The sequence below is a fragment of the Dunckerocampus dactyliophorus genome, chromosome 5, assembly GCF_027744805.1.
Source record: "Dunckerocampus dactyliophorus isolate RoL2022-P2 chromosome 5, RoL_Ddac_1.1, whole genome shotgun sequence".
Lineage (NCBI taxonomy): Eukaryota > Metazoa > Chordata > Actinopteri > Syngnathiformes > Syngnathidae > Dunckerocampus > Dunckerocampus dactyliophorus.
Window position 1 is genome coordinate 16,472,704 of NC_072823.1, and position 16,995 is coordinate 16,489,698.

The 16,995-nt window shown below is 41.2% G+C and overlaps 1 protein-coding gene across 14 annotated transcripts in view; it reads right to left on the reverse strand.

Annotated features, from left to right (window-relative positions):
* The window catches only part of frmd4a (FERM domain containing 4A), a 126,017-nt gene that overhangs the window by 40,046 nt on the left and 68,976 nt on the right, over window positions 1-16,995 (reverse strand). For 13 of the 14 annotated variants that reach the window (XM_054777031.1, XM_054777035.1, XM_054777043.1 and 10 more), the window contains one exon: window positions 2,868-2,933. In XM_054777031.1, the coding sequence (XP_054633006.1) occupies window positions 2,868-2,933 (66 nt within the window). Of the gene's footprint in view, window positions 1-2,867; window positions 2,934-4,753; window positions 5,641-16,995 lie in introns of those variants that run through there. The other variant, XM_054777034.1, reaches the window with a different exon arrangement.

The following is a 16,995-nucleotide window of genomic DNA, read 5'->3' on the forward strand; positions in this document are numbered from 1 at the left end:
GAAGAAAATGCTCCTTGATGGAGACACCACAGCATTACTCAATGTGGCCTCAACACTCCATTTGATGCCCATTAGCCTACAACATTTTAGCCTCAGGGAGCGCTAGCCATATGAACAACATATAGTTTTACTGGTGGTGGTGGTGTATCAGTTGATCGGCTTCTGGGTTTACAACTTGACTAATAGGTGCGTTGGCCTCCTGGCACATAGCTGCAGCTCAATGAGGCGCTGCTCTATAAACAAATCGCAGAGGACTTCCTCTCAAAAGGTAAGAGGAAGGTGGTAAAAGATTGGGGGGGGAGTGAGCAAATGACCCCTGTGGGATTAAACACCCGGCAAATTTTACAAGTCGATGACCAAAATGAGATCAAGCTTTCAGAGGTAAGCTGAAAACCTCAACTGGAAAAGGAGGTGACCAAAATGCTGTTGTGCAATTAAGACATGAAATAGTCCAGCAGAGCGCAGGGCTACTTTCCTAGTGAACATTTCCACTTCTGATGAGTTATGGCCATTCCCCCAAGAAAACATTTTCAGAAAAAGAGACCTTAAGCTAAATGACATTAAAAACTAAGGGTGTAACAATATGCCATAATCACGTTTGGAAATGTACCTCAGGTTTAAGGTCACAATTCGGTTTATTTTCGGTACAGTAATGGAACAAAAAGAATAACATAAAACTGCTCAGCTTTTGTGTTTACTGATTTTTTTAAATGATGAATAAAAACAGAAAATTGATTGCAGGCAAATAATTAAATTCCCAAATAAGTTATACAAATATAGATGTATATTTGTGAAAAAAATTAATGATGTTTGGGGCCCTATTGATAGGTTTTGTGCATTAACATGCTAAAACCAATCCAATACACTGTATTGTAAGCTATATGAGCTTTGTGTTATGGCTGACAAAGCAAATTATTGTATTTCCTAATAATATAGCACATTAATCGTGAAATAATTGTATTTTTAAAATATGCCAAAGACGAATAAAAAAACAAGCTGCGGACTGAAAGTGGCCTTGGGACACACTTTGGACAAACCTTGTAGGAAAGAGCAACAATGCAGACAAGTGCAACAATAACAGTTTGAACAGTCTGAAATCATATTCTATTTTTAGTAAATTAACGTTCCTTATTGCCTGAAGTGCAACATCGCTAGTTCCTGCTTGTAGCCCCATTCCCAACCTCCACTGAACAATGCCGGCATACTGCTTTCGTCTTATCCACTTGAAGGATGCATGAATGAGTTGATGGATATATGGACTTGATGGATGGGTGTTCTGGGTGGAGGGAAGGATGGATGGATGGGTGGGTGGGTTTCAATGGGTTGGTTGGCTGGCTGGCTGTGTTGGTAGATACAGTAGATGAATGGATGCAAAAATGATAGGATCAATGCACATGCCCCTTTCAGACAGCCATTTTTCCACCTTTTCCCTGTTGCTGGTCTGTATTAATGGAACAGAAGCAGAATGGATATACCATGGATAGCTGCATGGATGAAGCTGATAGGGAACTGGTGAATTTATGTTTGGCCAGGCATTGGGATTTGGGGGAATACAGCACAAGTGATATGAATAGCTGAGTGGGTAAAGAAGCTAAACTGTGAAGCATGAAGTGGAAAGTCAAGAACGAGAGAGAGAGCTGTAGAAAGGGATGGATAGACGAAGATGAGGGGATCAGTTCTGGGACTGTAATCGAATCGAAAGTCAGCAGATCTATCCGTGGCTTGAACACTGAATTGTTCTCTTTCCTTTCCATTCTCAGGTCTATTCCTGAGCCCTTATCTCAATTTGTTCTCTTTGGCTAAACCTCCTAACTTTCTCTCTCCACCCTCCCCGTGCTCATCTCTTACACCAGTGCAATTATATTCTTTTGTCTTCCTTGTTTACTGGTGCAATCGGGTAATGAGGTAACCTAAGGGGCATTACGAGAGGTTAGCAAAAAATGGAATGAAATTGCACGGGTGTCTGAGAGTTGGTGAACCAAAGGTTACGGAGCAGAGAGCAAAGTAAAATAAAATGATCTATTTTAGACTTATTTGTTATGTTGCAGCTTCAGAAATCCTGTTTTGTTTCGGTGCGGGTGGAGTTTACAACTTGGTCGAAGCAAGATTATTACGTCAACTCCAGTGTGTCAAGTGCTGCTCAGAAGCACCTTCCCCTGCCCCGGAGACATTATGGATGAGGTACGCCGCCCTGAAAAGTGCTCCCACGGGGACGGTTCCCACGCAATAAGGTGTGGGCCACCCTAAAACAGCCGGCGGGTTGCTGTGGTGTAAAACCACCTCGAGAAAGGGGTGGTTTGTGGGCGGTAGTGCTACTCTTTTTCTGGTCATGGCTGCAGAATGGCTTGCTTGGCTTGAAAGAATGGAGGAGTACGATTTTTCTAAGGGGCTGTTTAGACCAGACGTTTTGCCCATTTTTAAGCCTGAAAATGAAAATGTTTATTAAAGTAGAGGTTTACGGTGTTTTTTGACAAAGTGACATTGCTAACTACTGGCCTGGAATGTATAGTACATTATGTATAGTACGCTTTATGTAGCTTTGGGGATCATGACGTTCATGCATTTCAACCAACAAAAACTCAAACAAAAAACAACCTTTTCTTTGGTACGGTAATGATATAATAATTAGGAGCAGTTTAAAGGGGACAAAGGGACTGCTGATGGGACGTTTCCCCTCAGATATAACAGCACGGCAGTAGTCATTAGTCTGTTTAATGTCTTTGCGGTCAGGCAAGCGTGAGAAAAAGTGCAAAGTCACCTACTGCTGACATATTTCGTCTAGTCAGCAGCAACCGGCACCCTCCCAAACACCGGCATTACTCCTCCCTCGCCCTGAGCTAAGATGAGAGGAAGGACAAGCGACCTACCTGCACGAGAAGCTCCAACTTCCTGTCGTCCAGGAGATGGACTTGACATCGCCTCCCCTCTGTCATCTATAAATAAAAGAAGAAAGTACATTGATGAATATTTGTTGCCATTTAATCTAATGCCAGCTGCACAAAAAAAAATTGATCCATCCATCCCTTTTTTGTACCACTTGTACTCACTAGGGTCGCGGATATGCTTGAGCCTATCCCAGCTGTAAGAACGTATTAGGCATATTACCCAATAATAGTCCTGCATTCCCTCTTTGAGGCAGGAAAACCATCAGAGAAATACAGTTACCACCATGAGTACAATTGATTGTGACTGAATGTTGCTGCACTGTTTGAACAGTTGATATGATGCTTGTTGAATAGAGCTGCCAATTTCATAAACAAAGAAGCAGGTGCAAGAGCTAAATAGTGCAACTGTGGGAAACATGCCCCATATGAAACAATGCACATAGTAGACAAAGCCTAGACAAGTGTTTCCAAATGGAGGTACAATCTGAACTAAATAAGTTTAAGTTGAAATGCATGGTTGGAGATGACTACAATATATCCCACTGGTCATCCTTAAGTTGTTTATGATACTGAATGTTTAGATGTTCTGTGGTCGTGTCCGGGCACATTTGTCAGTCACAATGCTTGCTGATTAAGCAAAAAGAAACCCACTCCACATTCCTCTGGTGTTTTCTGCACATATAGAGTTTTCCCCTCACTACTGAACAGGAAGCACGAGGAACACAAACCAACGTGTACATCTTCCCTCGAATCTGTTGCATGGATGGGAAGGAGGATGGTGGAGGTGTGTGGAAGACATTGTGAAAGAAGTTTCGAAACATAACAAGGATAAGGGTTTGCAACTTTTAAACCATGGGCCACCAGAGGCAGTACTGCATTGGCCAGGGCGTGTCCATATTGAGGGGTGATGTTGGACAACATACACTTGCACCAGCTTGCATTGATATGAGAGTTTAGCTGTCACAATGGTGTGCTTCCAACACTCATCCATGTGTGAATGTGTGTGTGTGTTTGAGTGTGTGTACATGACTACTATACACTTTAAAGGCTTCAGTTGACCCACCCTCTCACCACTCACTGATCTCCAGTAGTTTGAGGGTTTGGATCGGGTGCACCTGTGCACACACAGCAAACAACACACACTTTATTTTGTAACTTTGACTTTTGTTTTCATTTACCACCTGCCTATGCACCTTGGCACTTGCATTCAGTGTTTATACTATATACAATCATTTTAATTAGTGTCATCAATAATGAGCAGCACATTGGAGTACGATTTTAACAATAACACAGATGTCACACCTAGCAAGTCATGGCTCCAGATGACACACACACACACACACACCCGCGCGCACACACACACACACACACACACACACACACACACACACACACACACACAAAATGAGTAAACATCTCTAACAATGAGCTTTAAAATGCTGACGGCGTCACAAATAAAAATACACCCTGAATGGGGATAGTGCAAATGCAACAAATCACCGCCTTGGAGGCTTTTTAGGCTGGGACAAAAACTAAACTTAACTTTGTGGGATTGGACAGCACTACTGAGATTTTGAAGCCAATGACAATAAAGGCTATAAATATAGTCAAGTATAATGTGGATGAAGAAAAGGCAACGTGGGATGGTTAGGAAGTAGTTGAATCAGAGCAACTGCAAACACATTTTCCTCATCATGCTGCTCACAACACACACAGCACATACATTTTCATCCTGGTGTGACTAATCAACATTTATTCCAGATTATTCTAACATGACTCACCACACTGCAAACAAATACTGTATATTGGCCATAACATCTGACAGTGATGCTCTGCCAGTATTCAAATTAGTTAGTGGATGTTGTTACCTTAAACGCCTCACAGAAATCGCCTCCAAGGGTTTGCAGAAAAATAAAAACACCCGAACTGTTAATCCCAGAAAGAAACGACGAGGGTTCGCGCAGTAGGCAGAGAACAGTCAAATAGTAGCCAATTTCCTGGCCGGCCTGAGGGAGGAGGCACGTCAGCATCCATGTTGGCGGTGACCAACAGTTCAAGGGAGCTCACTGGCTAGCTTCCGCATGTTGCAACAGGAATAAGCCGGCTAACTAGTGGCGTTTTCGGTGGATAGCTTCCCTCTCATCCCTCCTCCTTCTCTTCCTCCTGAAGGCTGGCTGACTAGAGCTTCTCACCGGGCGATCAAGTCCCGCTACCTCCGCCCCCTCATTCCCCTTCCTCCTCCTTCCAGCCACCGGCGTAAACTGTGAGAACTGAGCTGCGGGCCGTACCAAATGGAAGCAACAGCGGGGGCTACCACACACGGAAGAAACTGCTTCATGCTCAACGTCAAATGCATATTCAAGCGATCGTTCGAATTTGATTTTAGTGGTGGAAAACAATGGAATAATGGCGAAAAATATGTGGGCTGGGGGAAAATAAGTGTTTTGTAACTGGTAGGTGAATCACAATTCCCCTCTCACTCTCTCTGCAAGCTTGGTCATGACATCTGTGTATGTGCACAGCACAGTCTACTTGTATAGTCAAAACATGTGATGCATTCATTCATGTAACAGGGTCCAGTCTACTTTCCACACTTCTTATGAATTTTTAGAATTTAGGTCCTCCTTTTCATACATCCACACATCCACACAAGGGTTGAATTGCTTTCTCCACAAATCAGGTTCGTCTTGCCTGAATGATTTCCGGCCTTTAGTGAGCGACAACCTTTGGAAGCAGTGCTCATATTCTGGAAGCCCAAATTGGAAGCTTGTGTTCACCTGACACCGGTGGCAGCAGCGGCTGTGGAAACCACAAGTTGTTAACATAACAGAATCAGCCCAGTTTTTGGTACCAAAAATAGACACAACTGGAGAGGCTCTACTGTATGTGCCAGCAACACTTTTTTGTCCACTACTTTTAAAGTATGTGAACCATCATACTGTATTCAGGGCAATTTCCACTATACTGTGCATTTATCGAGACTGTTGGAATCAATACAGTTATGAAGTCTTAGCTTTAAATGTCCATGGTAATGAAAAATTGACTTTTTAGGCATGTTGTAACAGTAACATGTGTCCCAAGAGCATGTTTACAACCTCCAAACATGAGAAAAACCTATCATCACCTTCACTTGTTTGCTCCAATTTTAATATAAGAGGCGCTCAAGAGGTCGCTTTTGAAATACTGAGTTTTTGACATCATAAACACAAACCCTCTTTCCTCATGTACATGGTACCTCTCACCTCCCCCTGCGAGATTATCTAGTGTTATGCGCACCACTTCAAAAACAAAAAAGGCTTTGCTACATGTCTTAAAATAAAGCCCAGACCTCTTCCAACTGTCAGTCAGTTACAGACGTCAGTTAAAGCTACAGACACACAAAGTGGCGTGTGCCAGTAGGGCTTATTAACTGTTAGGTGTGTCACAAGATCTCGTGTCACAAGATGTCGCAAGATTAAAACGTGATAAGATTTCTCGTTAAAAACTGTCTTGTGGGACGAAATGAACTTGATAATTTTGCCGGCCTTAATATATTGCCACATGCATGCGTGTTTGTTTTCCTTGTCTCCCACCTCCAAACAGGCAGGAAAAGAGTTCACTCTGTACATTGATTTCAGCACATTGGCGCGTTTGTTCCATAGAACAACGGCATGAATGGAGTAAGCCCTTATGTCAGTCATGCAGTCTCTTTGTCTCAGTGGGGGGGGAGGCGGGGCCAATAGCATACACAGAGTGCAGAAGAGTGTAATGTAGTAGAAATTAAATTAGCAGACTGCAATATATCATCATATATTTTTATTTTTTTAATTCTCATGTTAAAACAGAAATGAGTTAAAAGCTAAAGAGGTACAGTTAAGTAAAATGTCTTCAAGCCGAGGTCTGTCATATCATAATACTGTATGTAACATGCATTATATACATTATATTTCACATTTAACCAAATTTTTCTTCATTTCTTTTTTAAAAGCACAACATTGGCTGTTTGCCTGCCACTCACAAAGCTGCTCTGAATAATCAATGTGATTGGCTGAGGAATTACAATGTACATGACTGGTCTGTGCATTTCCTGTGTGCTTACATTTAATTTTGTAACTGCCCTGTATTGGCACAAGTTAAAATGACACAATCCTCCAAAAGTTGCACAAGTCAAATAAGAAGTGTTTGCCAAAATAATCTAATAGTAGGTCTGAGTCTGTATATTAATAGGCATCCGGGTCTGTAGTGTCCGCCTATTAAGGATCTTTGTTCTATTAATTAGGTTTCATAGAAAACAACATTTGTTGAAGTTGTACAACACCCAAGTTCTGCTGAATTCTAGAAGGTCACATGAGTAATAACAAGGAGGTGTATCCTTTCCCCCACGCTCTTACCGGATTTTTGTGTTTCTGGATATTTTTGGCCTCTCCCGGACACCGGAAACTGGCCTGTCCAACTTAAACATCTCCAGATGACTCTTTCTCTGGCTTTCATACAAACACCCGTTCCTCATGTTTTTTCTTCCCCTCAGTCAAATACATATCTGCCTTTATTGGTTGCTTCCTCAGTTTGCTATCACAAGGGCTCTGTTTTTTGACCAATGCAAGAGACGGAAAAGCAAAACGGGATCGAACGCAGGTGGAGGGGAAATGGGGTAAAATTGACAAAGACGGATTGGATTAAAGCAATGAAAAATGGGGGACGATTCCAAACACTTGCAAGAGTGTATAAATGTATGTTTTTGTTTGGAATGTGAGAAGCTGAAATGATGGATTTCCTATTTTTTTTTTTAAATTGGCAGCAATGATAAAGCACAACAAATTTATAATATACAGTACAGGCCAAAAGTTTGGATGCTACTATTTGGACTACTATTTCAATGCGTTTTCTTTATTTTCATGACTATCTACATTGTAGACTCTCAAAACTAAGAACGAACACATGGAATTATCTACAAACAAGTCAGAAATAACTCTAAATATGTCTTATATTTTAGATTCCTCAAAGTAGCCAGCCTTTGCTTTTTGATAGCGCTACAAACCCTTGGTGTTCTCTCAATCGGCTTCATGAGGTAGTCACCTGAAATGGTTTTCACTTCACAGGTATGCCTTGTCAGGGTTACATAGAGGAATTTCTTGCCTTATTAATGGGGTTGGGACCATCAGTTGCTTTGTGTGTGTCCAAACTTTTGGTCTGTACTGTACTATAATAACATAACCAGATAATATATAATATTATATAAAAGTAATAATCCATCCATCTTCTATGCCGCTTATCCTCACTAGGGTTGCGGGTATGCTGGAGCCTATCCCAGCTGACTTCGGGCGAGAGGCAGGGTACACCCTGGACTGGTCGCCAGTCAATCGCAGACTCACATTCATACCTATGGACAATTTAGAGTCACCAATTAACCTAACATGCATGTTTTTTGGAATGTGGGAGGAAACAGTACCCGAGAAAACCCACGCACGCACGGGGAGAACATGCAGTCCACACAGAAATGCCCAACGAAGATTCAAACCCAGATCTCCCGATCTCCTGACTGTGTGGTCAACATGCTGACCACTAGGCCACCGTGCAGCCCGTAAAACTAATAAGATAAATTTAACAAATTATAACAGCAAGAATGAATCCGACCTTTGTGATCACCCATTTGGGTGCTGACCTTGTTCTAAATAAATGAGATGGCAACTAATAAACACCACAAAACGTCAATGTTCATGTGTCACACAGAGTGAACACGCCCATCAACTTTCTTTTAGTAACCTCCAAAGGGTGTTTGCCAAAAAGCACAATGTGGGAAAACACTTCACTTGGTGTGACCAATCTGGGCCTTGTTATGGAGCCAGTGTGCTGAGGTGTGGTCCGGATGATGTGCTGATGGCGTGTATTTCTATTGAGGAAGGGAGGTATTAAGAGTCAAGTTTTAGGGTTGTGCAAAAGAGTGCTGGGGGGTTGGGTGTCCTCCAAAAAGTAACCTACGTTGGGTGCAATTTCATATAAACAGGCCTGAATGCTAATTGAAGCAAGATGGAGAATCTCTTTGACACGAACGCAGACACGCGCGCACACACGCACACTTCACTCTGTTTTCATGTCTGTCACCCTACCACCGCCACCGCCATATTGATGGGGATTAAACAAACAAGCTCTTAAACTTGTCACTTCGAGAGCAAGCATGGTCTTACTCAGGCAATGTCTCGTCTCAACGCATGGATTCAGAAACTGGTTCATTTATTATTATTATCCACGACCTGATGGGAAAACAACAGCAGGGCTAAGACTCATTCTTTCCTCCAGTGCTTCAAGCACCATAGTGAAACTAAGCAGGGAGGGTCATGGAAAGGCAGACAGGAATGTCTAGAGAAAGGACTGACCAGGAGCGGCGTGTTTTGTTTGTTCAAGTGTGTATATATGTGTGTGTTTTTTGTGTGTCTGTGAGCTCCACCCTCGCGCCCGTGACTGACTTTGAGGCTGAAATGTGGTTCCAGTTAGGGCATTTAAAAAAAAAAAATCAGCGACACACTGTGGAACTTCAAACAAATGGGAGATATTTCTGGAGCCGCCTCTTCTTTGTTCTCGTTTTACTCAAATGCTCTATTCCCAGACAGGACACGTTTTCAAAATGACAACTCTGCCTATAATTCTATGAACTGTAACCACTACTTGAGCCCATTTTCTCATCGATGAAGCATTGTGACTTCTGGTTGTGATACTAAACACATTTAAATGGTTTGTGGTGTTCCCGCAGTAAATTCTGTGTGATCCACATCTGTTGGGTTACATCCACATATCTACCAAGTGGCTTTACATCTTGAAGTTCAACTTGCATCTGCCATATGCACCCGAATCTGCGCGTCTCTAAATGACATAGACATTGCATCTTAACTCATGCTGGAAAGTCCTGGGAGAGGTCCAGTGTTTGCAATATGTGCACCTACAGCAGACATAAAACATTTACACACCCCTGCTAAAAAAGCTTTGTGGTTTAAAAAAAATTAAGACCATGATAAATCATTTCAGAACATTTCCACTTTTAATGTGAATAAATGTTTGTGAACTTGAACAAAAAAAAAAAAGTGACATTGTTGGTAACATTTAAATAAAACTTCCACAATTGTCAGTCAATTACAAGTAAAGTTAAATGAGTTATATGAGTAGTAGGCTGGGGGCTGCACGGTGGCCATGTTGGCCACACAGTCAAGAGATCTGGGTTTGTGTATCTCTGTGTGGTGTGTCCAGTTACTCCACAAAAATATGCATGTTAGGTGCAATGTAAGTGTGAATCGTTGTTTGGCTACGTGAGCCATGCGATTGGCTGGTCCAAGGTGTACCCTGCCTCTCACCCAAAGTCTGCATACCCCCACATTGGTACTTCGGCAAAAAAAAAAAAAAATTGGCACACCGTAGCTGTAAAAGTACAGCTCTGACTTTTATTTGTCTGCGCCTTTCAGCATTGAGCATACTGTGTGTACTGTGTGAGCATTCTCAGATTTTTAGATGTGTGTCAACATAAAATACACAATTCTTTAAGGTGGAATAAGTAAAATGATATATAATATACAATAAATCAATAAATAATTATAAAAAAATCTAAGTAGGACAATTGCTTTCAACACAGTGAGTCTTGGGTGTCATAAATACTCTTTTATACAGATGCCGTCCTGCCTCTGTTGTGGCTCAGATACTACCTCCAAGTCGGAAAATTGTCAGGCCAACTGGCCAACTGTCACTCTATTGAATACACGGAAGAGCAGCCCCCCCCCAAAATTTGTGAAAATTCGGCTTTTAAGGGTGATATTAAAGACTGGCAACCAGAACGCAGTTCGCTTTTCGCCATAAGTTGAATGGAATAGGCTCCAGCTCCTCCTGTCACGATGAACAAGACACTGTAAGTGGTATAGAAAATGGATGGATGGAAGTAGTAGGATCACTTATTATACTGTACATTGGATTTGCCCTTTTTTCCCTTGCACTTGGTACTGGTGCAGAAAAACAACATCTCCCATAAGGCCAACTTCCTATAAATATTGCCCTTTCTGATGCCAAGAATAGGCCGGACAAACTGGATCACAAACTACAGATACAGTGCGTGTGCTGTAACTCATCATGTGCTGTACCTCGCCTGTGAATTCAACAAAGAAGCATGGCATAACTGTGAAGGCCTTGTTTTTTAACAGTATATCCATGGTATACTGTACATCTAGCATAGGCTAAGTGGTATGTATGATGGATGGCATGACTAGGACATTCCTTGAATGAAGAGGCAACCAATCGTAACAGGAGACAAACAGGGTATGTATGATGTCATGACTTTTATCAATGAAATTGAGTCTGATAGGGGGATGGCTGATGTGCATGGCTACATGTTCGCAGTGAGTGTGCGAGAGCCTCATTCACAAGGGAAGGATCTTTTACTACTTACACCTTCTCTCTTCATTTATAATTTACATAGTGAGAAATCACTGTAGACCCCAGTGACCCTCTGTTCACTGACACTGCTGGAAAGGCATGCGGGAAGACAGTTTGATGCCATACGGTATTTGTTTCTGTATCCATTATCTCTAAATGTGCATTTTGGGTGGAAGCGTGCACACTCACTCAACCATATTGACTGAGAAATCTTGCTTTTGTTTTTTCTAGAAGTGTTGTTTTGCAAATTCAAGGGCGCTCTTCACCATAGAGACATTGAACTCCAGTGGCCTCTGCACACTGCCCTAAAACAGGCTGGAAACACTCTAATCATTAAGTATGCTGAATATTAAGCAGGCCTTTCTGGAGTCACGTGTGTGCGTCACAGCTGCTGGCCTTTCTAACATGTACACTGAGACGGAACAGAAGAGGTGTTGAGACAGGAGTGGTGTTTGGATTAAAAAGGCACCCATATCTTTAACATTCTTTTTTTTGGTAGTTTTGCCTTTTTTGGAAACAGTTGCATGTACAAGGGTGATGCTTGTGTGTTTGTCCTTCAGGGTCTTTTAGAAGACAGGCACAGAGGAACAGCATTAAGCCACCAGCCCAATAACCGGCACTGTCAAGCATAAATGCACACAAACACACTGTATAAAGCCCACCAAGCAGTTTGGTTTGGTTCAGCTCGGTATGCATTTTTCTGCGTACATTGGAAATGGTCACAAAATGTCTGACCGTTGGGGTACTGGTTGCACAAATGTAACCATGCAAATGAGAAGAAAACACAGCAGGCACAACCACCGGTATCTTCCCAACGAGAAGAAGGCCTGATGTAAGCTGTACTATCACGAACCAAACTGAACTGAAGTTGAGGCAAAGAAAAGTTACCTGAAAACATTTTGGATGAGCTATCCATCCAGAAGCGCATGCTGTGCCACAAATGCAGGGTAAAAGGAAAAAGACAAGGCACACATATGTAAGACCCAAGGGTAAGAAAGAATGAAGGAAGCACTCACAAGTGAATCTGACCTTCCTATGACAATATCAGAAGCTCTGGAAGGTTTTCACAAGGAAATCCTGTAGCTTTGCATCTTACTACTATTTTTGGACATGTTGATTATTATTTTTGTATTCAACATTTTATTGTGTTGTAAATACTTTAACATAACCACTTGAATTCGACATTAGAAGAGAATGCGTCTCCTTATCACCTGACAACCGACCTTCAGGACATAATAACACTGGTGATGCAAGGCGATTTAAAGACTAGTATGGAAAGTGAGAGAGCGTGAGACAGACAGAGAGAGAAGGTTTATTGTAAAAACAGTAAGTAAAGAATTTATAGGCCTGAAAAGGTCAAAGCACTCACGTAAGACTGAACTGGAGGATGACTAGTAAAACAACAGAAGAAAGGAGAATACTGGAGCTCACGACCTTTCTTCAATCTTTCAGCAAATTTCGCTGACACGTCAGCTCAGTGAGCAGGTTTTGCTTTGTCTTTGACTTTTTTGTGATGTTACCACTGAATGGTAGCAGTGACAGCAAATAGGAAATGTGATGATAACTCCAGAAATGCGACAACACACTGACAGAACTTTTGCAGCACACGTTAGGATTGTTACAAAAAATTGAAATACGGAAAATCAAGTCTGTGATTAATTCTGTCTGATAAAACGTTACTTTAACTTTAATTTGATACCTCATTCACTTCTTTACTCCCAGTATTAAATAGGTTAAAGCAAATTTAATTCCGGAAAACAGTGCCTTTGGTTCCCATTGCTTTAACATTGAGTCAAGACAAAAGCTGTGATCGACCCATGGACCTTGTCAAGTTCCACCGTACTACAAAATATATCATAACCTAGGCTGTGACATTTGTTTTAAAAGTCAACAAAGTAGTCAGTTAAATTTTTTTGATAATCAAAATGTCCAGGGAATGCTGTATTCGTTTCCACGTCACACTACAAATTGCATGTGCACAGTAATTCCGGGGAAAAATGAACATATTTCGCACCATCAGATTTTAATGATGGTGCAGATAAGACAGATAGATATTAAATTGAATTTATATCCTACATACCTCTTATCTTGTCCTGAAGCTCCAATCCATGAGTTTGAAAGGCTTAAATTTGGACTTAACTTTTCTGTATACGAATGAAAATACACAAATTTTTGAGGACGTTCCCATGGACTCTTCTAATTAAACTAAAAAACTAACTAAAACTGTCCTTACTTTGCATAGTGTCCCCATAAGTCACATGTGTCAAACTCGTGCCCTGGAGGGCCGAGACGCTGCAAGTTTTCTCTCCAACCAGTTTCTGCAGCAGGTGATTTAATTGATGAGCTCCTTCCCTCAAACTGAAGGTGTTGATCATTAAAATCACCTGCTTTAGTGACTGGCTGGAAAGAAAACCTGCAGTGTCTCGGCCCTCCATGGCACGAGTTTGACACCCCTGCCATAAGTGTCCCTTAAAAGGAGTTTCAAATAAGGACAAATGAGTTAAATATGAATACTGAATGAAGTGAATGAACTGACCAAAAGAAGAAGAAGCAAATCAACAGTATTTCACAGGTCAACTACAACTCCCATGACCACCACATACCCGGAAGACAATGACATCACCGACAGACAGACTAATGTTTCACGTCTTTATCATTAAAAGTGCTAAAAAAAAGCATGCCCATATCCATGCTGTCCATATGTCCATATGTCGATTCAATCGATTGATTACCCTTAAAACAATGTTAGACTGATATACTGTATATGTAGTCCTGAATGGGAACTTGAGAACCCAGATCGATTTAGTTGAATCGTAGGAATATAAATCGATGCATCTATGTAGTGAATAAATCGTTATACCACTAGTATGTGCACAAACTGAGTTTTGCATTTTTGTGAAAAGACTCACATTACAAGCAGAAGCATTAATGTCCCACTTTGCACATTAGTCAAAGGTGAGATGAGTCTAAGTTTTATTTTATGTTTAATTTTAACAGTAGTTAACTACTTTTGACTTTTAACTACTTCTGTATGATAGTTAAGAATGTTAAAAAGAAAGGACCATGCCCAACATTAGAGGTTATTCCAGTGACATTACATCTAATCCAAAGGCTCAAACCTGCAATCTGCATTCAATTGGGAATCAGCCCCCACTCCCCCCACACACACACAGTTTGGCCCATTCTGTGTCAGCACACTTGATTCTTCTGAGCCTGTGTAATGAAAAATGACCCGACTCATCTATAGGGAGATCCCTTTGGCAAGGATGTGTGGTCAGAGCTGTATTCTTCTCCAAAGGGAACCCTGTCATTGTAAATGTATTGAATGTCCGCCATTTGGCCTTTACGCCTCAGGCGGCGGCCAGGATCTGAGGTGAACAGCGTTTGCTCAATAAATAAAAACACCTGATCAATCACGTTACACATGACTATGGTCTTTTTTTTTTCCAGTGCTAACAGTCTGAATTATTTGTCAAGAGCGTGTCTGTGTGCAATATTTCTGCAAAGACATATAAACAAAACTAGACCAACAACATCTTAAATTCCTGTTGTGGTTTACATGGGAACAGGCCATGCACATCTCTGAAGACTGTGTGCAATTTATTTAATTTATGTATGAATAATTGAGTCTGTAGATGGAGAGAAACCCTTGAGAGGGACAGAGGAAGAAAAGAATTGGAATTAAAGGGAGTGAGATTTAATATGAAGTCCTCGTGACGATAGGGGATATAGTGGCAAATTGTGCATTTAATTAGCGCCATGTGAATGTCAATGCAAGGATTATATTTTATATCTTATCTATACACTGTATATGTTGCATGCAAGTACAACATACACCTGATACAAGAGCTGTGAAGCAGAAGTTTCCAAACTTTTTGAAGGATGCGGCGGGCCTCTTTGATACATTTTGTGCATTACAGATGGTAAAACCAATCCAGTGTAGGGCAATGTATGCTAAATGATCTGAGCAATACATCGATATTTTCGCATTATAGGTTAAAGGTGACAAAGTAATGTAATATCTAATAATGCATCTAATTAATAATGAATTAATTTTACTTTTAGATTATGCAGCGGTGCCAATAAAAAACTGTAAATGGCTCCTCGGTCGCATTTTGGACACCCTTGCAATAAAGAAAGTCTGCATTTACAATGATTCTAATGTTTTGGTTACTTTATTTGGCCACACAAAATATTAGAAACATCTCTTAGTATGAGACTTCTACATCAACTAGAACCACAGTAATAAACATATTGTTAAATTATCACGTTGTGGTCCTCATCATCAGTTTGATATGTCTTCTATATTTACGTTTAGGCAAATAGCAATCCCTCTTTTATCCCCAAAAAGTGGAACTTGCTGTTTAGTAAACACATCGTGGATACTACAGGTTCACGCAAACAGAGGATCTGAAAGTCCCTGTGAGGGATTTCCTCAGATATTCACCAGATTGCCTTTATAATCTGCCGGGATTACCATCCTACACTCAAGGCCCTAACCTCTGAACCTAAAACATTATAAGCCCTCTTATCCCCATCACTAATGCTGCAGTTAAACCTAGGACTCTACAGAGGAGAACCACCACCGCCAAAAAAAAAAAACGTAACATGATGTCGGCTGGGGATGTTGTGGCTCTGGCTATGACTCTGAGACACTTTTGAGGATTAAGCTGGATTTATCAAGCAAGTCTGATTTTACTGTTTTTAATCATGTTTAACATCAGAATAGTCTCCAACAAGGCAAGAAGAATACTGTTATATTTGATGGACTTGTCGGTAGCCTTTGTTTGCAACAAATTCAAATACTCTGGTCTCATTAAGGGGCGATCCACACGGAAAAGTTGTCAGGTAAAAATGGCAAAGTATTTTATTGTTTCAGCCTCTCATCCACACTGGAACGGCATTCCGGGTGACCTAAAACGGTATTTTTTGGAAATGGCTTCAAGAGTGGGAAAATCTGAAAACGCCAGCTCGCCGTTTGCGTAGAGAAATAAAAAATGATGACATCACTGTCATATGACCAGAAGTGAGCTTTGACGACTAGCCAACATGTCTGAATATTTCGAGTGTCATGACGCACCGCAGTCGACATTCTCCCGGTCCATGCTCGTCCATACAGAAGCGGCAAGCCAGCGTTTTCATATTTTTCCATTCTGAAAGCGGTTTAAAAAAAAATCACCCAGAACAACGTTCCAGTGTAGAGGAGAGGCTGAAACGAGAAAATGCTTTGTCGTTTTGACCTGAAAACGTTTCCGTGTGGATAGCACCTAAATCTACTGCTTCAAATCAGATTAGTCTGTCAGAGCGGCCGCATGTTGAACATGTGAGCCAGCGTGAGTGTGCTTCCAATCCAAGTGCACTGTAATTAATCTGGTGAATGAACCGTCACATGATGACCATACGCATGTTTGACCTAATTTACCAGACTGTGGCATGACTTGAAGGATCATTTTTGTGCTTGGTGTTGTGACTTGTTTCCCCTTTCACACATAAACACTCCACAACTCAGTGATGGAGAAATGTTTTCCAGGCAAACTATGCAAATAAGATCTTATCTGCAGAGAGATACAGCAAACGACTTCAGCCACCAGTCTCTGCACAGTGATGTTTTTTTTGTGTGCTGAAGCAGGAATATCAAAAAACATCCCTCTGGCGAGTTGAAAACAAATTAGAAAATGACCCCCTCCAAAAAAAGACTGGTGGGAAAATTCAGAAACAAAGA